The sequence below is a fragment of the Periophthalmus magnuspinnatus genome, chromosome 7 (assembly GCF_009829125.3).
Source record: "Periophthalmus magnuspinnatus isolate fPerMag1 chromosome 7, fPerMag1.2.pri, whole genome shotgun sequence".
NCBI classification, from domain to species: Eukaryota; Metazoa; Chordata; class Actinopteri; order Gobiiformes; family Gobiidae; genus Periophthalmus; species Periophthalmus magnuspinnatus.
This window is the reverse complement of record NC_047132.1, coordinates 26,450,282-26,473,064: the sequence shown is the minus strand read 5'-3', so window position 1 is coordinate 26,473,064 and position 22,783 is coordinate 26,450,282. Positions and strand designations below refer to the sequence as shown.

The 22,783-nt window shown below is 38.5% G+C and overlaps 3 protein-coding genes across 5 annotated transcripts in view; 1 reads left to right on the top strand and 2 right to left on the bottom strand.

Annotated features, from left to right (window-relative positions):
• zgc:158263 (ceramide kinase family protein) overlaps positions 1–22,783 on the bottom strand; it is a 177,525-nt gene that overhangs the window by 52,651 nt on the left and 102,091 nt on the right. The window lies entirely within an intron of this gene.
• On the bottom strand, positions 16,055–20,014 carry idh3g (isocitrate dehydrogenase (NAD(+)) 3 non-catalytic subunit gamma). 2 transcript variants are annotated; one of them, XM_033968981.2, is made up of 13 exons: positions 19,912–20,014; positions 19,666–19,716; positions 19,378–19,389; positions 19,003–19,100; positions 18,818–18,933; positions 18,447–18,507; positions 18,181–18,313; positions 17,829–17,962; positions 17,617–17,719; positions 17,379–17,525; positions 17,187–17,281; positions 17,045–17,105; positions 16,055–16,646 (listed from the first exon to the last, which is right to left on the bottom strand). In XM_033968981.2, exons 1-13 carry the CDS (start codon positions 19,990–19,992, stop codon positions 16,545–16,547), a joined length of 1,194 nt encoding a protein of 397 aa, XP_033824872.1. In that variant the 5' UTR covers positions 19,993–20,014; the 3' UTR covers positions 16,055–16,544. The 2 variants fall into 2 exon arrangements, with proteins under 2 accessions (XP_033824872.1, XP_033824873.1); XM_033968982.2 differs by lacking the exon at positions 19,378–19,389 and having other exon boundaries at positions 16,056–16,646.
• Positions 20,339–22,783, top strand: part of fam3a (FAM3 metabolism regulating signaling molecule A) — a 3,801-nt gene continuing 1,356 nt past the window's right edge. Inside the window, exons 1-8 of one of the 2 annotated variants that reach the window (XM_033968984.2) lie at positions 20,339–20,632; positions 21,128–21,157; positions 21,269–21,373; positions 21,500–21,523; positions 21,919–22,045; positions 22,257–22,315; positions 22,384–22,434; positions 22,528–22,612. In XM_033968984.2, the coding sequence (XP_033824875.1) occupies positions 21,145–21,157; positions 21,269–21,373; positions 21,500–21,523; positions 21,919–22,045; positions 22,257–22,315; positions 22,384–22,434; positions 22,528–22,612 (464 nt within the window). In that variant the 5' untranslated portion in view covers positions 20,339–20,632; positions 21,128–21,144. Of the gene's footprint in view, positions 20,633–21,121; positions 21,158–21,268; positions 21,374–21,499; positions 21,524–21,918; positions 22,046–22,256; positions 22,316–22,383; positions 22,435–22,527; positions 22,613–22,783 lie in introns of both variants that reach the window. The other variant, XM_055223292.1, reaches the window with a different exon arrangement.

The following is a 22,783-nucleotide window of genomic DNA, read 5'->3' as shown; positions in this document are numbered from 1 at the left end:
TACAAGAGGAAGGTAAATTGGGTTTGTTTTACCTAAATTCCTCCAAACACGGTTTAGAGAAAAGATAGAAGAGATCCCCTCCAAATGAGCAGCATCTATTTGTTTTGACAAATCTGCCCAAATCCCAAAACATCCCCGTTTAAAGCCACTGGAATGGACCGAGCCAGACAAACAGTTACACAAACTGCAGTCAGGAAAAAAAAAAAAAAAACAGACAATGGAGAGGTATCAATTCAAATACAATTGACGTCAAACATAGTGCTAGAGGCCTGGACAAGAGTAGTCCAACAAGTAGTCCTAAAAAGAGAAAAATGCACATAAGATTCAAATGTAGGCTGGAGTCAGGGGGAGATGGATGTGGGCCTGCAGAACACTCAAAAATGAACACATGCAAAGTTAAATGTGCTATGCTTTCTATCAAAATGATCATTTGTTTACACCTAGAGGTGTGTGTCCCGCTGGAAAAGCACTCTTTGCGTGCCTGTATATTCGCATGTATTAAACTGATGTTGGTTCCAGCTCTGTTTCCAGTCTTTATTGTGTGCTCCTGTCGCTCGCTGGCGTCACCATGTTAATGATGATTATGATGATGGTGTTTGTTTATCTGCAGAGGTGGAAAAAGGTAGGTCCCACTTGAATGGGTGTAGTGTGGTGGGCGACCGGTGAGGATCAGGGTGCAGGAAGAGTGAGGGACAGGGGCAGGAGCAGAGCGGGGCTGTGCAGTAGGGGTGAATGGTGCTCTGTCCAAAGAGAGACCCAGCTGAGAGGGCCTCTTGTAGCTTGTTTACATGTCAATCTCTCTCCACGTCTGATTGATCGTATCTGTGTCTCCCCGTGATGAGGGTCCACACTGAAATACAACGCTTTGGCTGGGATACCATTTCAATCTTGTGTAATGTTATAGGCCTGGGACAGTGGTTGGTCAGAGCAAGGGGGCACCACGTTAGGGATCATATGCCAGCGATATCTGTGGGCTACTGTAATTGTTTTGTAAATATTTATGTACAAACAATATTGCAATTAGCCATGTTTGTTCTGACAAAATACCAACTAATTGAAAGCGCTTTCAGGGCTATTACCTCTGGAAGATTAAGGTGAACTTGTTAATGAACAAGATTAGGCTATGTGCTGAGTACCTTTTAATTGAAATGTTGGGGTATATTCTCATAATGCATTGGATGTGCTTTAATTAGCATTATTCATTCACTCCATACTCAGTGGTGGTAAGCCACTATTGTTGCCATAACCCTGAGGTAGACTGATAGCAGCGAGGCTGCCAAGCTGCACCATAAGCCCCTCGGACCACCACCAACACTCACACACATCACCACATTCATACTAGGCAATGTGGGTGAAGTGTCTTGCCTAAAGACACAGCAACAGCTTCCAGTAGAGCCACTGCTGCCCCACTGTGACATGTGATATTTCCAGAACTCTCCCATTCAAATATCTACCAGGCTCAGCCTTGTTTGGCTTTCAATATCTGACAAGATCTGGCATTGTCAAGCAGGTATGGCCAGTTTATGCTTTGCATCAAATCAATCCTGTTTAGTGTTTCTGCAAGTCTCCTGTTACATTTGCAATAATATTTAGATGGTAGGGAATTTTTAAAATGCTATACAATAAAAAAAAAAAAAAAAAGATATTATGAATGCTGCAGGTAACACAAGAAGCAAAATTATACACAGTTATTAATAACAACTTAATAATAATTACTGGTAATACTGGTTTGCAATAAACGTATTCATACATTATGTCATACAAAACACTCTGACTTTATTTAATGTAACAATTACTGGTGTGTCATTTGGCAGTCAGCTTCATAAAACAAATCAAACAAAGAGACTTTATATTACTATATTTCCAGATTTAATACAACCATGTGGACAACAATATGACAATTTAAGCACTCTGGACTGTATTATACAACACGTAATGAATGTGGGATCTCAAATCAAGATATTATCCCAAGGTGACTTGCATTGTAACTTAGGTTGTATCTGTTACTATAGAAACAAGGCACAACAGACTCCAAAAGGCCTGTATTTTCATCAACATATTCAATATCCTTTTGTACGAATGAAGATAAAACTGGAGAGCTACAATAGAAGGTGATAGCAGGGGCACTTCATGTGATTGGCGACCCTGATATGCTATCATGTTTAGTGTCACTGTGAAAGGCCTGTGACATTTTCCACTTGTATTTATTGCTACTTATGAGCACACGGGTCACTCCAGGATATGCTACAGTTCCCACAAGGATGGGATGCAGGCAGAATGTGATGCCCTTTAGTCTAAACATTCAGAGACAAACAAAACCAAATAGGCTCTATGCACAGCAGCATGCTAGCTAGCTCACTGTGTTTCAAAGCTAACAGTCACTTTTAAATAAAATTATAAAACAAAACATTTTTTAAATAATATAAATTCAAATAAAGACCACACAATTACTTTTATATATAGAATAATTCAGTTGCTGTTTTAATATTCATTATGCCTCAACATTAGCATTCGCGTTAGCATTGAGATACAAACATGTCCTTTAAACACAGACGTATCCTCCAGTGAAGTACTGAATTGATGTGTAGTTTTAGTCAGTGACATCCACTCGCAGCTCCCTGTCCACTGCCTGATCTTTAAATATGTATTAATTTTAGTGTGACTCAACAAAAATCTCATGGAGATAAAACAGGAGAGGAAGTGGTGAGGCTAACAGTGAGGCTGCCAGGCGCACAGAGTCTGTTTGATTGAAGTGTGGTTGAATTATTCCAATTGTGAACAAAAAAAAAAAAAGGATTAAGGACAAATGGCATTTTGCAAAGCATTTGGTTGGATATTAAGTAATAGAAATGTTGCCATATGGGACACCAGTTTTCATTGAGATAGTTAACTCTCTCTCTCTGTTGGTAGGCTACATTATCAAGAGAGAGAAAAACACTCTTGCTGAGAACCATGTAGGAACAACTGCCTGAGTGAGAAAAATGCTCAATATGGCCAGATATTGATGAGATCCATAAGGAAACAACTGCATGAGACTATCCCCAACAGTGTCATGGTGCAATATCAGAGCAGTAGATGTGACTAAATGAGCAGCATTAATGGTTCAAATTAAAACATGATATCTGGATGCCTGTAATTACATTTAGGAGTTTGTGGACAGTGTTAGGCACATCTGGATTTCACTGTGAGCAAAATGCTCTACTCCACATTACTGCACACTTGTGATCTATCATGGCGTGTGTGGCAGGGGGCATAAATCCTGGGCTGGCTGGTCGCTGCTGTGGGCTGAGAGAGCAATGAGGGAGGTAGATATTTCAAACAAGAATAATGCTGATCTGAAGTGTTTAATGGAAATGAAAAGTAACTACATGTAATAACTCTTCGATTGTTCAGAAGCCGGATTATAAAAAGGGTGTTAATCCATATTTTCCCAGGCAGCCCAGTGATATAAACCCAATGAAATCGAGTCACTGCTTAATCACATCACAAGTTATTAGGGTTTTCCTGTAGAGACTCTGAGACGAACAGTTTCAGAAATGTGAGAAAGATTGTAATGGGCCCAAGGTGCACATCTGAGATAGTTTTTGGATAATTATAACAAGCAGCTTAGAAAGAAGAATGGAAGAAAGGGTTTGAAGTGGTGAATTGTAAACACATTGGAGAAGTATTTTATACACCTCAAGGCAAATCTGCAGTTGCAATATGCACATGCTATACAGGAATGCATTTTGCAAATAATGTAAATGAAAGGCCTATCCATTTTTCAAGAATTTTGTTACCATAGTTGGTATTGTATGCCTGCAAGCATTTTGCTGAAGTTGGACAACAAAATGGTGTCTTAAAAATGTATGGTGTATGGTGCTGTAGATACAGTTTGCCCTTGCAAGTAGTTTCTATTGGTTTCATTATTTGATTGTGATTGCTTTTGCAATCAATTTTTTGTTTTTAGCATTTCATAAAGAGTTTTACATTAGTATAGCCATCAGGCTCCTCATCTGTGTCAGACAAGAAGCCTTACAAGGGTTGTCTTAATATAAATGAATAGTAAGTTAGTCCAATTCTGGGTCACTAAGACTCTGCCTACTCCCCTGCTAACCGCTGGTTTGTTTTACCCCTTAAAAACCAGAGCCTTTGCCCTTTGCCTGCACAGCTTTTGTTCTTGTAGCAGTTGTTGCAGCCGTTGCAGTTGTTGCAGTTGTTGCAGCAGGTGTGATGTTTACAACAGATTCATTTGTTCATGGTCTTCCACTTACCCCTGCTCAGTAATCTTACTTAATGCACTGCCCCAGTTGAGATGCTGCTGTATGAGAGCTCATCAAAATAAATAAAAAAATAGTTTACTATGTTGTGGAAACTGTCTCTCGCCACAATAGGAGACACAAATGATGGGAAAAACCGCACACATCCCAGACATACATAAAGAACTGTCTGTAATCCTCTCGAGTTACACTCAATGAAACCTTAAGTGGGTCAGTAGCCGTAACGTGCTAGGGGCTAGCGAGGTGTCAGGTTTGGTCCCTATATTTTAGACCATACGTGGGGTGGAGGGTGGCTGTGTGCAATTGTGTGTGTCATGTATGGTCACACTGTCTATTTTTACTGAACTAATTGAGGTCTTTCATGTGTAAAAGGAGGCTTAACACCTGATCGGGCTCCGGGTGTGGACTGAGTTTGAGGCGCTAATGTGATAGACTAACTCAGTTAAGCCTGGGCCTAGACAAAAATAACCTATTGATTCATAATGTGATTTAAGTAAGATTGTAACACCATGACAGCCACTGAATCTCTGTGAAAAGGCCGGCCTACTTACCTCTAGACAACAAATGCGTCTATGTTTAAACTGTTTGCAAATATGTGTTTTGCCCCAGGGTTTTATTTGACAGACAGGAGAGCAGAAAATGAAAAGTGACTTTACATTCTGCAAACCATTGGAGACTGCCAGACTATAACTCACAACAGCAAGTAGTGCTGCATATGCGCAGCAGTTTTCACACTGAGCCACACAACATCAACATTAAACCAAAGGAAACTTTGATGAGTCTGTTTGGGTAATAGCAGTTGTAGTCATACAGTGGGTAGACACTCCAATAGGCCTGAGCCTGCACTTTTAAGGCTAATGAGACTGGAGGGAGGTAGCCTATAGTGGAAACAGTGCTTTGGCAACACTTTGACCGTTCAGGACGATGGTGCTGCATTGATTTTCTGCCCTTTCCTCAGAGACTGTGGTGTCACATGCACTTAGAGGTTTGCAGCCATGTTAAACACCCCTATGTACAGTTTTGGGTGCTTTGAACAATGTGCTCCTATCCTCCAAATATTTCTACTTGTACTTAATATAACTCAATATAACAATAATGTAATGACTGTGAACCAATGGTGACAACGTCTTTGATAAACTTTCCACAGGTATTTTCTCTCCATTTTATCTGTTTGTAGAATCAATCCGGTGACACAATATATACGTAATCTCTCTACCACACTGTGTAGATTAAAACATTGGCTAACCTATAGCTGACTGTATGGGGTCATTGTAAATCAAAACAAACTAACCATGGGTGGCCCTCTCTGTAGCGGATGTCCTCCTTGGTACAATAGGTCATACTATGATGTAGAGCAATATAAACAAAACACATTGGAGTATAGTGCAGGAGGTCATGCAGCTGTCATTATGCTAGCAATTACCCAATCAGAGCTCCTTATCAACAAAGAACTGTCACACTGTTACTGAAGAGTTCCTGACGGAGTGAAACTTAAGGCTTTTAATAAGATATTTATGAGAAGATTTGGCTCTCCAAAGGTTGCCATTGGGTTTATATTTAGAAACAATGATGGCACTGTAAATTGGTTAGTGGACCCTGTACGGATTAGGGGCTGAATTTTGTATTGTATTTCCATGGAAAATTAGGTCTGGAGTAGGAGCTGTTGACAAGCAAGCAACTAGATGTTTTACTTTGGGCTGCAGTCCTCAGTGCCATTTGCTGTCACCCGACGTAACTTTTCTAAGCCAAAATATGACTCTTTTGGAGAAAACCAACAAATGCAAATGTTTCCCTAAAATATTTGGGTGATTTTGAATAATGACTTAATCACAGTTGACGTTATGTGGCAAGTTGGATGAAGTGTAAGCAAAGAGTAATTTAATTAAATTGAAATGAGGTGTGACGCACATTCATATGTATTACTAACAAATTTAACATTGTATAAATGAACAAAAGGTTTTGTTTTTAGCTTAGTGGAGCGGAATAGAACACTTTGTTTCTTCTTGGAAAAGAGAGGACGTTGTCCTTTAGGATTAATGTGCAAATACATAGTAAAACTTTTCAGTAGTTCAGGTTTTCTTTCGTTGAAGCCAGTGTGTTACTCACTTTTAACCCAATTCCCTCATTAACTGTCCTGAAAAATGAAATGACTGGTCTAAAATTACCGACTGCTCTAAACTACTTAATGCAGATAACAAACCAGCCAACGCAATATGAATGAGAATCGGCCAATTTAGTGAGAACACATGATGCCTTATTAAATAATGCTGTAATTGGGTGCATGATGTATACAAAATTATCATAGTGCAGGGGACTGTATTATAGCACACAGATGAACATTGGAAGCTAATGTCAAAATGTATAATTCGTGAGGCAAGTACTTGACCTTAACTTGGCCAAGAAATGAGACAAAATGAGGATAACTGCAATGAAGATCAGCCATTTTCCTATACTTCAGACTTGGCACCAGTGAAGGCAGTGTAAGGTGAAGCAGTAGGGATGAACAGTGTCAATTGATCTTCTGAGTTGTGTGATTGACTACAAGTTAATGACTCATATAATGTAATGGCAGACCGGTCATTACTTTTCAGTTCTCCTTTATATCTATTCCTCTGATGATATTGTATAGGAGCTCTAAGGGTATCTGAGGATGGGGATTTTGAGATATCTGATTCCCATAGATTAGATGATATAGAGCCTAGAGAAATACGCTGAGCTCTGTGTGTTGAGGTCTCGCACCTCCACTGTTGTTCCCCACATTCCTGTGGAGCTGCCGACACGCTGTTTCTTTCAACAAGTCTTCAAGTGCACATACCTGCCAGCCCCTTCCCATTTCTGCACTTCAAAGTCTCTGCCGCAGCCTTATCCATGCTTCCTATCATCCTTTTGCCTAATCTTACAATAACACTGAACAGTGCTCAGGAGTAGATAGCAGAACTCAAACATATGGCTTCATTTTTCAGATTTTGCAATGACCTCATGCTATAATTCTGTTAAGCTGCGATCATTAAAGTCTAGGATTTCTGATAGGAGAGACGGTTGTTTTCCCCAATAGTATTTATCAGTTAACATTGCCTTTAACCTAAGTGGTGCAAATTCGCCCTGCCAGAGAACTTTGTTGGTGGCCATATTTAGTTCACAGCAAACAAATGGCTGAACTTTTACTCAAGTGAAAGAATAATGTCCCTGAGAACAACTAAGATTTATTTTTCTTTATTTGGCTTTATTGAGGTTTATTTGGTTCTGAAATTTCCAACTTTGAAAATGGTGCCACCATATTAGGAGGGACCAGCAAGGTCAACACTGGGCATAGGCAAACTAGACGATGTTAGAGGTCATCTGCTGGAGGGGGCAAATCACAATTTAAAAAACAAACAAATATAGGTTTATATATATATATAAACCTGTAACACAGTGACTTATGTATAATATGTATTAGACTAATAGAATACACATGAATAAACATGTGGAATTAGAAACAACCTTGAAATACTGTTTAAATAATAATTACTTTACAGGTAAAAATGGGACCTAGATCAAATTCTTTCAAAACTTCATATGAAAAAAAAAGCTTTCCTGCATCATTGCCTTGCCATCTAAAAAATGAACAATGACACCTACTTGGCAAAAAACATATCTATTCATTCCACAATTTAAGGTTAAATAAAAATCTGATCCAAGTCTAGACCTATCAAAAATACCTTTAAGAGCCTGTCCCACATTCCCTTCTCCTTATATTAGCAAAGGCTTCCAAATACAAACTCTGACAGTGAGCAATGAGCAGAATAATATGGGCACAGTGGGCTACAGGCGTTTCCACTGGTCTCATCTGAACTGTGGCATTTTTCTGCCCTTCTCTCGGGACAAATCTCACTCAGGAGGCAGACAATGTTTATGAAGCATGACAACAGAGGGAGCAGAGTTCTCCCTCTGGTGTTCCTGCGTATAGCCAAACATAATCAAAGCTGTGTTTTATGGTGGATTTAGAAGAGGCAATTTTCATAAAAACAGTAGAAGTGGTTCAGGGAAGGAGACATTTGAGGCAAGGAGTAGAGAGAGGTCAGAACAGACAGGAGTAATCAGGAAATGGCGAGATGAGACTTGTGGGTTTTTTTTCCAAGATTTCTCATAAAAGCAAAATGACACATACAAATTTACATGTACGATAAATATGAGATGAAATGCAGAAGGTCTGAATGAGGAAGGCCTGAAAGAATGCCTGATACACACTTTTTTTCTAAGCTGCCCTATTCTCAGTGTTCCCATGTGATTGCACTGAGTGCATCAGATGAAAGTGAAACTAGAAGAGCAATGAAGTTAAAGATGTGGGTGTATGTTTGCACAATCATTACTGACATATCTGAGACAAATATATTTTGCAAACACAAAAAGTGTGTTACTGTGTGAATGTTCCCACAACTACAATTAAATCTGGGGGCCTTATAGATGTGAAAATCTTAACTCTATCTATATATCAATGTCTGCAAATATCTGTTATTTACCAAAACTAGAGAAACATTAGCAACAACTTCCTGTGTCACACCAACACGTTTACGCATCAGTTCTTAACACTGAAAGCAAGAAACAGCAGTGAACAGTGATAGAACTGCCTCAAGTTTTAGAAGGGTGTCAAAATGCGGTCATGAGTGCTTGAGTAATGAAGAATATAATTTAACATTTACAGGTCTGAATCCCTCCCAAAAACTATAGGTGCAGGAGTGCATGGGCTCTGCATTTTTGAGATATGCACAGTATCTAACTGTACAAATTCACACGGGTAAATCATTTTACGGTATTTGGGGCTTAATGCAGTGAAAAGAGTTGTAGCCTATATCTTTGAGTGGGAGTCTATTACGTATGTGCTCTATATCTTTGGGTGTCTAGTTTTGACTCAATCTTCTTAATGCATTTACACATTGATACAACACTCTAACTCTGTTCAAAGCTTCTCAAAAACATCTGTCAAAAATTGTTGTTCATTTTTTTTTTTCTCCCAAAGTTCTGTATTAGTACTTACTTTGTTTTGGCAACAGGATGGGAACAAGACTGGGCTCCCTGGTGGTGTGCACAGCTGGGGGTTGCCTTCTTGTCCAAGTGCCAAGACCCCCGCTCCAGTTTCAGGGTGCGCACGTAAGCCTTAATGACATCAGGGCGGTGTAATGCAGTGAGTCGTGAGTGAGGATTACTTGCCTTGATGTAACTTGGTGGTACTGGACCCCTGAACTCACACCATGGTCACTGCCGGGAAAACACACGACAAGAGCAATTGGCAGGAAGAAAGGAGAGAGAAAGAGGATATGAACAGGATGAATATTGACAGGTGGAAAGAGTGGGCTACGGCGCAAACAAATAGCTCGTCGATAAACCATCCATCACTGCTTACATCCCCAACATAAACTACACGCATGGAGGCCGGTGCAGTAACCCTAACTCATTCTCAGGGCAAAAGACTGCATCTCAGCATTCCCTGAAGAACGCAGCAACACGACCAGGCTAATTTATCATAAACATAAAACCAAACAGAAATAGCAGTCAGCAGTAGGCTACCCCCTCACACAATTTGCTATGAGGGCCTCTATATGGGGGGAGATGGAAGTTTCAGAGAAGTGAGCAAGACACAGGGCACGTTGTAATAATAACATATGCCCGTATCCACAGTGGACATCTGACAGGGCAGAATGTCAGGGCAGGGCCACAGAAAGGGCGCGCTCGGCTCTGCACAGGTGGAACGAGTTTGAGCTGTCTGGAACGAAGGAGCCAAAAAGCATAGGTAAGAGCGTATGCAGACAGGCACATAAATGAGATATACATGCACAATCACTAACACACGTGTGCGCTTTCACTACAGATGCCATTGCCTCGGATTTCCTCTCCTGAGGGTAAAACACAAAGCATAATATTGATGTAGAGCGTTTAGAGCATGATATAAGGGGGTCTGGATCCATAAATTTGTTTTTCCTATATGGTCCCTACATTTGACTATGATCTCAGTGCAGGAGCGTTTTGTACCAATGAAGTCTTAGATTAATTGCATCATCAAGGTTCATGACCTACAGATGTTCTTCCAAGTTCTTCTTCATGGTGAAATCCTGTAGGTGGGAGTACATTTTGACAAAGCAGGAGTCTGAGAAGAAACTTTAAACCAAAGGCATTAGCGTAGGGATGTAGCCTTTAGCGGTTTAGTCAATTCATTGGTTGATGGTGTCTTAGGCGACCAAAATTTGCATCAGTCGACTAATCACTTGTAGATTATAACTGGATTTGGGACAAGAAAGCAGCAGAAAGGAGAAGTTAGTGAGTGAGACTTTTTTGTTGGTATTTATTTGCAAAAAGACAGATTAAATATGTGATTTACTAGTTGAATCTGTCTTTATATAAATACACTAGTATTTTTTCCTGCATAAATAGTTTGCAGGTGTAGTTTTGTGATGTTGATGTGATGCAGTTTGGGTCAGATACACAGAGACAGGTAATAGTTTTGAGAGCTTTTGCCACGCCCCCTTTTTAGTCAACTAATTGATCAGCAGAACATGACTTTAGTCAACCAAGAATTTCTTTAGCCGACTACAGCTCTACAATAGGGTATTATAAATGTATTGTAGACCTAGGTGGAGCCCACACAGACTGTGAATGTGTCATGACCAAAACAGAACGTGTCAAAGCACATCCTGCGTCATCCCAAAGTCAGACTCAGGACTGGTGTCATGTGGACTACAGAGTCCAGTGGAGTCCATCTTACGTTTTGAGCAGTCTGAGATTAACAACAAATGATTTTCTTTTAGTTGAACCCATGTCTTATGTAACTGTTTAATGCTGACTGAAGCTCTAACTTAAACAGGATGACCTAAAATAACACACATATAGTATGATTGTCTTGTCTAAAACTACAATAACTAAAAACATGGTGTGCTGAACTGCAGTCAAACCTTAACAGGAAGCTTGTGTTATTACTCCGACCATAAACAAATTACACACCATGACCTGGATACCACGAAAAGTTTCAGACACACAAAATGTTGATTAAAAAAAACAAAAACTTCTTTGTGATTTGGTCATTTCACAGAAAGTTATGGTAGAACAACCCAGTGCTATACATTATACTTCTTCATTAAGTTTGCAAAGTTTTCCATATATTCAATTAGCCTCTTCACCCTGCTCATACATTCTGTTCTCTCCTTTTTATCCGTCCAAGTGCCATTGTTTGACCTGTTATTTTTTTCTAAGAAGCAAATCACTACCAACCACCATCTTGACTCCTTCATAATTCCTCCCTGATTAGGCCTGTGACTGCTCCAGAGAAGACAGTGAAGTCCTTATTAAGACCAAGCCAAAAGGACACACAGATGGGGAGAGAGGATAGCTGTCCAGTGACGTAGTTCATTGTAGTTAAGCTGAACTGTGTGGGGGAGGTATAGAGGGTCCCATTAGCACAGAGCAGCATACCTAGTGACTGGATACAGCTGTGCCATGAGCTGTTGATTGATTAGCTTCACCTGCTACCCACTAAACTGCAATTTGTTTCATAATGGTCATTTACACTGACAATTATGAAGTTATATGTAACAGGCTTAAAAGTTTTCTGGCATCCATCTGATCCTCTAGGACAGGTTTCATAATGTGTCCCGCTAATGGATCCAGGTCAGTTCTGGGCACATCTACAGCATAAGTTTGTGAAGTCCTGCAAGGTAAGTGCTGCTTGTGATTTTGGGCTCTACAGAAATAAACTGAATTGAAGTCATTTTTATGTCACGGTACGTTCAGCGTTGTGTGACTGCTTCACATTTCCCATAGAACGAGCTTGTTTCCCTTCTCTCCTTCTTTAGGCAGTTGCAGTAAATCCCTGCCCTGCAGTGTCCGGTGATCCACAAAATAAATTGGCACAGGTTTTATAGATGTTCCTTCAGGTGCAGCCTATATTTTTCAAGGCTTAAGATGACCATAAAGAGTCCACACTGACGGCTCCAGACATTTTGGACAGAGGGGCTGAGGGGGTGCTATGGTCTTCCATGTGGGTGCTCACATAACATGGTATTTAGAGCCTTTTAACAGTGGAGAGTGCACCTCTCAACCAATTCCATATTTGCCTAGCTTAAATGTAGTTAGCACCATCTAGTGATTTATGACATCCTAAAGTTGAAATCCTAGTTTTACTTTAGCCTCATTTTGAAATCTATTCAGATGTCTTTTAACATTTGTAGATGGATGTCTTATAAAAATGTGTGAACAGGGAAAGGAGGGTGGTGCAGAATACATTTTGTACCAGACAGAGATGAGGACCTAGACAGCACCAAATAGCATGGGTTGTCTAAAACCAGATACAGCTGCACATCCCTGTGTGTAAGGCCACTGACTTATTTTAAAGGCAAAAACAAACTGAAAAACTACTACTGAGTATGTGCGGAGTCCATTAAAACAGTAAAACAGTCTCTGCAGGAATTAAGTTACTTTTTGGCTGATTTCGGTAAAATAGGAGCCAAGTTCTAACTAACAACTTTTTCCTTGTATTTTGTTAATTGCTTTACCTATAGTGATTCCAACTTGAAATCAATGGGTTTAAAAAAAAAAAGATTTTTGTGTCCTGCCAATTTCAAACTTGCTTTTATTGCAGTTTCACGTTTCCATTTACCTTGTGAAAATAATATTGCATTGCCTGGAATGTTCCACAGTATGGCATTAACCAGATCTATCTGTCATTTATTCAAATACAAGTGTTTTTATGACCATAAATTACATGGTTTGGCGAATCACCTTGTCTTGAAGGATTCAAGGCACAACATCTGGAAAACAGGTCATCCATCCACATAAAAACTTCTAGTGCCACTTAAAATTTTAGTGAGGTTCAAGTAGGCTACAATAAATTAATAAGTGTGCCACATAATATAATGTTAGTGAGTTATCCCCCTTCATAAATTGAACCATTCATAATTCTGGTTTCCAAGTGGCAAAGCTGTGGTACTGAGGATATTTAAAACAGTTTTCCCAGATCTGTCCATAATACAATTCCAATAATTCAGCCAACGTGTCGACAAAAAGGCCTGTTATTACATAATGTTCATTGTTAAGATGAAATTGTCTATGGCAAGTGAAACATTCAGTTATTTAAAACATCTTGACATAAAAATAACAATGCATTTCAAACTAGACAGCAAGACTCATGTTATAAAACCCCAAAGTGTGGTAACAGTAATGGAAAAAAGATGAACGCTTCGTTGGATGGACACAACATGAAGTTAAGATTTAATTTAATAGAGCAAGTTAAGTAGCACAAAATCATGAGAGGTTGGCAGTGACAGGAGTGACGGTGAAAGAATGGAACACAAGGCTATTTGCCTGTTTGTCTGGACACATGACAGATGAACAGACGCCCGTGGTGAGCTCTAACGGCCAATAAAAACGCCCAAAATAATTAGGTCAAGGATAACACAACAATTCTAAATCCCTTGCACACCTCTAATGGAAGCTTGAATTTTCCACAAGTCCAGTCTGAAGACGGTAGTAGCAATGTTTGCCAATATTAAGTTACTCTAAAAGTGAACAAGAGACTTAAAAAGAAAAACTGATCAAAAACACTGGCCCTATCTTGCAATGGTGAAGATGTAGGACTTGGACTCAAAAGGATTGTATAAATTGAAGGTAAATTCTCTCATGCCAAAATGTTAATCAATGGAAAAATTTCTCTACTTGTCTAATAAATGCGTAGGAAACATTTGAAGCTAACACAGGCCAAAACATAACCTTGTATAAATATAGGTTTCTGTTATTTTAAAATTAGTTTTTAATATTTTCTGCTCCAAAATGTCAGGGTCCTTTATGAAAATGTAATAAAGATTAATAAGTCCATAACTTTTTGACATTTTCTTTAGAGACCAATATTGACAGAGGCATCCAAATAATATTTTGAAATGCACTTTTACCCATGAATTCCTCAGTCTGATGATAAGCGTGTTTTGGGTTTATCTGAGGACTATATGTTGAAAGCTAGCCAGTGCAGGTCAACTGGTCTGTAGCAATAATTCCCTTTGTACAAACATCTGATCGTCTGCCTAAGGGCCCGGGGCCAGCATCCTCAGCCGGGACAGGGTTTAGTGCTGTGCTGGGAGTGAATGGGATTGTGTGCTCCATTTAAAGTGATAGGAAGTGATGTGAGGTAAGGGTCCTCAAGTGGGACATAAGACTATGGCTGTCAGTGTAAATCCACTGTGAGAAAGTACAATAAAGAAGAGAAAATTGAAAAAAGCAGAGTGCTGATGAGCCAGCTCTGTCTCTCTGAGGAAGCCATGACTGACATCAGTGGAGCAGAAGAGAGAGTGAGTTGGAAATAGCAAGAAAAACAGGAATTCAATTTTCACACAGTGTACAGCACACTTGTTGATGTTTGGGCTCAACTAAATAGAAAAAAAAGTGGAAAAATTCTCCAACAGGCAAAAGGGATAGAAAAAAACAACATAATTAGTTTAAAATGACTCATTTTGCTTATGCTGCTATTCAGGTATACAGTACTATGGAATCAGGTCGTTCCATCCCAGGTATGGTCTAATTATATAAAGTATACCCACAAATAAAAACTGGCACAAAGTTTAATATATCGGTCAGCATGAATAAGCAGAAGTATTTTTTTCACAATAGTTTCAGAAAGTGGTGCCATTATTCAACACCAAAGACTTGATTGTTGACTTTAAGCTATAAGAAACTTTTGGAGCCAACCTCTAAAAGAAAATTATATGTATATGTGTAATCTGTTCTATCATATGCAGCTATTATATCATAGTTATATAGGCCCTTGGCCTCAGTCTGAAAATTATGACATCATCAAATTATGTAACGTGAACACACAATCTATATAAAACTATGTAAAATATTTATTACGGTAGGATACTGGATAAAAGTCGTATAGTATCCATAATAAAAACACCTGCAAAGCAGAGAAACCAAAATAAATGAGTTTTTATAAGAACTTTCCAAAACTCTTTGGGATCTCTGAACTGGATATGGCCTGATACTACTGGGGATCTAGAGTGGAAAAGTATTATTTGTATAATATGCAGTAAGAGAGGGAGGACTCGGCTGAAAGATATATCACTCGAACATTATCCACATCCAATGTAGTTTATAGAGACTGGAGGAAAAGGTTCATCTTTCTTAATCTGACACTTCTATGAGTATGTGGTGACAATCCTTAATTATCAGTGGCTTTTACTTCAGTGGGACATAGAAAATAAATTGCTTTGAAAACAAGCGCGTCCAACAGTGAGACAAAGCCAGTAACATTCATGCTATTCTTAGAAAAGAAAGAAACATGACCTACAGCCAGCTTCTTGCACACAAATATTGAATAAGTTTGGTCTATTAGACTGCACTGGGGAAATTTCTGGCAGAGATAATTCTATTGCCTAAAGGAATTGAAAACAGATAAGGTGAACAAAAGAGGCAGTTTGTGGATTTTTGGTTGTGATAGATCTCGTGGCATGTATCAAGGCATGTGTGAAACATTGCTCTCTGTGATTGACAGAATGTAGTATGCCACCTAGTGTCTACATTTGTAACTACAACATGTCAGCTGCTGCTCTCAAAACGGCATTTGATGGGGCGTGAAATTGTAAAACAAACATAAGGATCAGGGAGCTTGACCCTTTGTAACTCATAGTCCTGTTGACTGAAGCAGAAAGTCACAAGAGATTCTTATTGATTTTAAATTATTAATCAGAAGAAGTTTAGGTCGACATTTCAAGTGCTGAATTAATTGTATTGATTTTCAGATAGAAACAGTAATACAGTACAATGTATTTATTTATCGGTTATACAAGTAAATGCTGACAAACCACACATTTCCACATTTGCTTAGACATTGAGTTATGGAAGGAGGTACATTTCACTTTCGGATGAAAAGGTATTTTGAGATGGAGAGTGATGTTTGGTTTTAGCAGCTTTGTGTTCATAACCCACCCCTCTAAATGCACTCAAGACAAGAGAGTTCATCAAAAGAGAAAATTACACATTTTTTTTCATTACAACCACTTAAAAAAACTGTCATTTATAACAGATGTATAGAGTACAGGAAGTGAGCCTAGTGGCTTTGTGGAATGATAATGTCAGTGAACAGTAAACCTTTTTATGCATGTAACAGGCATTTCTATGATGGTGATCGATATGAATAATAAAAGGTTGATAATTTATGAGACATAAAGACTAGAAGAATATCCTGTCAAATTGTGCCCCTGTAGTATAGATATCTGCCTCTGTGGCTCATGTGAGTTTAAATGCGTGTGTCCTTTTCTCGTTGATCATCTAGAGCTCTGTTGTGAGCTGTCCCTTACTCTGTATATTCTTCATAATGGACTGGACCACATCCAACGTTGTGCCCTGACCCCCGATATCCGGAGTATGCAACTGAAAGATAAAACACCCTTTACCATTATGCTAATTAAATAGAACACTTAAAACATGAAGCTCTCAAAGCCAAGCTTTTCATTACTTCATTAACACTGTATCCATGTGGGACCAATAAAGTGTGCTCTCTAGTGGATAATTAGCTGAACACATACATAGATCATGTTTTACAAGTGCTGTCATTAATGCCGGGACAATGTAAATCTGATACCAGACAATAGTACACTTCATAAACCGATGTGCCAAAGGCCACACACAAAACTGCTTTGTGCAATGTGACCAAGAAACATGCCAGACCTGCCATAAGTGCCTCCGAGCCACATGTCAAACTACAATGTGCAGAGCTTTACAAGATTGACAGTGTAAAGGGGAGGGGGCTATCTGAGAAGGAAACTCACCCTGGTCTCATTCATGGTGGTGAGGACTGCATTTCGCATTAGACTTGCATAATCATTCAGCCTGGGGAAAAATAAGAAATGCATATTGTTGAAATTAATATTTTCACACAACAATGTGACAGTTTAGGATGTGAACCCTTACTTTAGATGGTCCAGCATCATACAGCTGGCCAGCAGCATAGCCGTAGGGTTAGCAATGTTCCTCCCTGCAATACTTTTACCTGTGTTTCTTGTGGCCTGATAAATTTAGACAGAACAACACAAAATCAACTTCACCATAATGTAATATGCATTCATTGGTCCTTTTCCTTTTTAAGGGATTAACAGTACTTACGGTTTCAAAAACAGCATAGTCACGGCCATAATTGGCCCCAGGCACAAGGCCAGGCCCTCCCACTAGGCCAGCACAAACATTGCTGACCACATTCCCGTACAGATTGGGCATCACCATCACATCAAACTGCTGTGGCTTGGACACCAGCTAGAAGACACAAACAGTAGTGGTAGTCTGTTTAATGGTAGCTTCTTGCAGAGAGCAGACAAATGGCATGTGAAATGTACTTGGCCCTTACCTGCATAGTAGTGTTGTCTACAATCATGCTGTCAAATGTGATGTCTGGATAGCCCGAGGCCACTTCTTTGCAGCACTGTAGGAACAGACCATCGCCAAGCTTCCTATTAAGGCCACAGGCAGCTCATTAGCACATCAAAGAGAAACAGTTACATTAGTGCACAGGTCAGCCCACATTGATTACATTTCACATGAGGACAAATTCAAACTCACATTATATTGGCTTTATGCACTGCAGTGACCCTACGACGCCCTTTCTCACGAGCCAGTTTGAAGGCATACTCTGCAATCCTGAGGGAATTGTTCCGGGTGATGATCTTAAGGCACTCCACTACGCCTGAAACACTCTGCAGGGATAAATAATATAGACCAATTTTGAACAATAAATATAGAAATATAGATAACTGAAGTTTTGTTTCACATTCAACTACTGAGTGTGAAAGACTTGCCAAGATGGGGATTTTTTGGAACTGTGATTGTAAAATGGAGGCATTGCTATACTATAGAAATTCAACAATACTAAGCGGTTTTACTAAGTGTGTAGGGAGTTTTACAGTGCCCATACCTCGTGCTCCAGACTGCTGTACTCTCCCTCTGTGTTCTCCCTGATGATCATAATGTCAATATTCTTGTGTCGAGTCTGAACTCCAGGAAGAGACTGGCAGTGCATCACGTTGGCAAACAGGTCCAAGCTTGTGCTGTGAAATGGATCAACCAATAATTCAATGTATGAAATGACAAATTAGCATAAGAGAAATGACAAGTATTAAATGAGTCAAAATTCAAAATATATTCAATTGAGAAAACAAATGTGACTATTTAGGATCTTACCGGAGCAGATTATTCCTGGATTTCACGGAAGGTGGTAATGTGTGTTTGGTTTCTATGTTACCTGTAAGAAGACACTGAAAGGGTCATTTTGTGACCTTCTAATTTAAACAATACAAATTATTATATATTACAGGATGTATGTTGTATAGGATAGTTGAAATTCCAAATATATTTCACAGGAATTATTGGAAATAAGTAGGGAATTAACAGAAAAGGCAAGGGTTACCCTTCAACAGGGAAAGTAGCAGTAGTAGCAGAAAATGCATTTTACTTCTCAAATACTTTAAATATCCCTGTAAATTTGCTAGCAAATTTCTACTGCTTTCTACTACTTCCAATATCATACATGGTACATCAATAAATGAAATTACCCTTGAGAGCAACTCCATTTCGGCGGATGGCAGTAATGGCATTATCCATGTCATCCTGGTTTTCCAAAGCAGAGTTCACATGTACAACTTCAAAGTCCACAGGCACGCAGCTGAATCTGTAAGAAAAATATACCAAAGATACTTTCTCTGATTTTTAAAATACCATATTACGGAACATTAAGTACCTGAATAATTCTCTGACATGATTTAACAGCTCGGGTCCAATCCCATCTCCAGGAATAAGAGTCACTGTGTGTCTGCCTCCATACTTAGCAGGAGGGGGCTGTAATAAATAAATTCAATACATTGTTAAAGAACAATATCCATTAATCTAGTTGTCAAACCTATTAGCATTAGGCTGAGGTTGCCTTTAGGGTTGGGCAGTACATACAGGAATGAACCTTAACCTAGTGGCTTGCCAGATTTGTTTGTTTGTTATTTGACAAACATGCAATATCTTTTTAATGATATAGATATCACCCAAACCTGCTTAAACTAATAAAAAAAAAAAAAAAAAAAAAAAAAAAGAGCAAGAAAGCTCCCAAAAGAGCGGTACTTACGATATGTTCTCCCTGCAGTGGACCATGGACAATAAGAAAATAAAGAGTCAATAAACAAGCAAAGTGGTAAGTATTAATAGTTAATAGAAAATAACATGTCAGATTAAATACCAAAATACAAAATATAAAACCCCATGTTAAAAAATCCAGATATGATTTACAAAACAGCATGGATATTTCCTTCACCATTAAATACGAAATAAAGATAAATTACATTTTGATGTAATCCTTCATAAAGTTGTCTTTATAAATGATAAAATGAGCAGCAGACAGCAGTCCAACACTTACAGTGAGGATAGACTTGTTCCTCTGACTTGTCACTGATGTTGTCCCCAAAACCTTGAACACAAAGTAAAAATGGCCATGAGTTTACAATAACAATGTTGTGTTTTCAGTGTAATGTGAGTGAGCTGCTAATGACTGCTAATGTAAAGTATTTGACCTTGCGTACAGATAAACAACTCCTAGCACAGAGTCCAACCAACTACCACAAATGCAACAAATAGTACACAATCTCCCCCCTTTTAGACATACTTTAGCCGCACTTCCGAGGCGTCCTCCCCAGAGAGGACTGATGATTTTTGACATCGAGAGCACAGCACTGTGGGCCGCCATGTTGCTTCAAGTGAAGTGTACAGTGAACAGTAGGGGGAGTAGTACATCCGGAATAATATTATCCTTTGATTATCCTCCATAATTTGCATAGTTTTTACATACTGTACACAGCCTATATCAGTAGCCCATCTGAACATCTATATTTATTTTTACAGGGCGTTAATTGCGGCAAAATTGGGGAAAATAAGGATATATAGTATAGTTAAGATTATTGCTTATTTTTTTGTCTGTAATTTAATCTGTGCATTAATTTATAATCGTTTTGAACCTACCTTTGCCCTTGGATCAGTCATATATATATATATAAAATAATATTAATCACGTGGTCCACCTGCGCAGGCTCAGTGCGCAGAAGTTGGTGATAGTCAAAGTACCCGGAAGACAAATGAACCAAGAAGGAAAATATTCAATGCAACACAAAATTTGTGAGACAGTAAGCAAAGAATAAGCTATACGGGTGTTTTAAGACACGAAGATAAAGTAAACATCGCTTTAGGTAGTTGAAAACGCTCCGATGAAGAAACAACGCAAAAATAGACCAAGTCCCCAGAGGAAAAAGCAACAGAGCTGTTGGCTACTCCTTTGAACTAAACCCTAGCATCGTCTTGGAAAGGAAACACTACTCATTTGAACATTAAGGGTAAGATAGATTTGACATTTACTATAATGTAAGATCGAGTCATTTGGGTCTAGGAAGGTCATTGCATTGTTTGTTTCTGTTTGTGTCGGATTTGACTTCAGATTTCTAGACTAGAAATTAAAACAGGCGCACGTTTTTTGTTTATAAATGTTGATGTATTTCAGTCAAGTAATTCAAACTGCAAGGTTACTGTCATCAGCCATTTGTATAAGTTCTGTAACGTGTAGGCCTGTCACGATAACACATTTTGAAGGGCGATATATTGCTGAAGTAAATATAGACGATAAACGATAATATTGTAACCACAGACTCACAGATTGTAACCAAATTATGTACAATATTATAAAAAAAACAAAGAAAAACATGAGCTGCAATAAATAGTAGAATGAAACACTTTAGTAATTAGTTTGTATCTATAATGAGTCTTAGAATGTACACCTGTTGCATTGGTTTTGCCTTATGTTTATGTGTAACTGTGCTCATTTGTACTTCCAGGTTTGATAAAGGCAGACATGAGATTAACAGGTTAGTTTGAGGATGTGGAGTTTTTCTATTTGAACTTGTTTGTGCAGTGGTTGTAAGGGGGCTGTAGTTACAGCCACAATTCAAATACTCTTTCTTGTATTTCTTGTTTAGGGCCTCTGCGTGCTGTGGTGGTGCTCTTATTGGTGGGGCTTAGCTGGCTCCTGGGAAATACCTTTTTTGGTGGCGAGAATAGCTCTATTCGTAGTTTCTTTGGTGGTACGTAGACAAATAACAGACAAAAAGTTCCTTGAGTCAGATTTGTTTATAAAATGCAGCTATGTTTTAAGCTACTTACTTATGTTGATGAAAAATACTAATAATATATTTTTTTTACGTTTTTAGGTGCAAGTGAACAACCAACATCTGGTATGTCTGCAAAAGATTTAAACAACTTGCATGCATTAAAGTATTCTATGTCTGTGAAAAACGCTATGTTAATAAATACTATACTTACTTAATTTTAAATCATGTTGTCCCAATAAAGGAGGCAGGTGCCCATGAATTTATCATGTGTATAGATCACTCCCCACAATGTGATAAATACCTGCCCACACAGTCAATTTATTTTTAAATCATGCTAGTAAAATCATCATTATTTAATAATTTCCCTTTTTTTTAACTTGTGCTTTTTAAACATTTTTCCCTTTGTAACTTTTTAAAAGTTACATGTACATCACTTAAAATGTACTTGAGATAAATATGAACTTGACTTCTTGAGGACGATTTATATATTTTAGTTTATTATTATTTATTTTTTTTAGTTGAAGCTCGTCCACGAAGGTACAAGTGCGGCCTGTCAGCCCCTTGTCCTGCAAAGCACTTGGCTTTTCGTTTAGTTTCTGGTGCTGCCAACGTGATTGGACCCAAAATCTGCCTGGAGGACAAAATGTGAGTTTAAAGAGCTTTCTGTCTGAGCCTGCCTTTGTTTCTGCTGTCACAGATTTGTTTGTTTCCATACTCTATTCCCCTGAGTTTTAATAATGAAGCCAATGCAAATATCTATCCACATTGTGCATTTTGTTGTATCTTGTTTTGTGCATGTTATTAGAATAGTAGATAAAAGACCTTTTAATTTATTTACAAATCTTCTGTGGTACAGGTTAATAAGCAGTGTGAAAGACAATGTTGGAAGAGGACTTAATATAGTGTTAGCAAACGGTAGGTCAAATACGCACATCCTTTTTTAACAAATCATTTGTGTAAATAAACTTAGTGTCTTGCTACAGGTGTAACTGGAGAACTTTTGGAAACCAAAACGTTTGACATGTGGGCAGGAGGTAATGGCAAACTCTGCATGATCTATTGCACAACATATGTGGGGACATGAGTGACCTCAAACTACTACTCATTGTGTTTCTCTTCCATTTTAGATGTGACAGACCTGTTAAAGTTTCTCCGACCACTGCATGAAGGAACACTTGTATTTGTCGCCTCATTTGATGATCCAGCTACAAAGTAAGAGTTACTTCCAGTCCATTTAACTTAATCATTTGTTTGTGTTGTGAAAGGAGGTTGAGAACATAAATATGAATGACTCATAAACTGGTTTATATGCATCAATATAATATGTTGCCATTTACCAGTTATTACGTTTTTTTCCATTTACACCAGATGCATGCAATAATG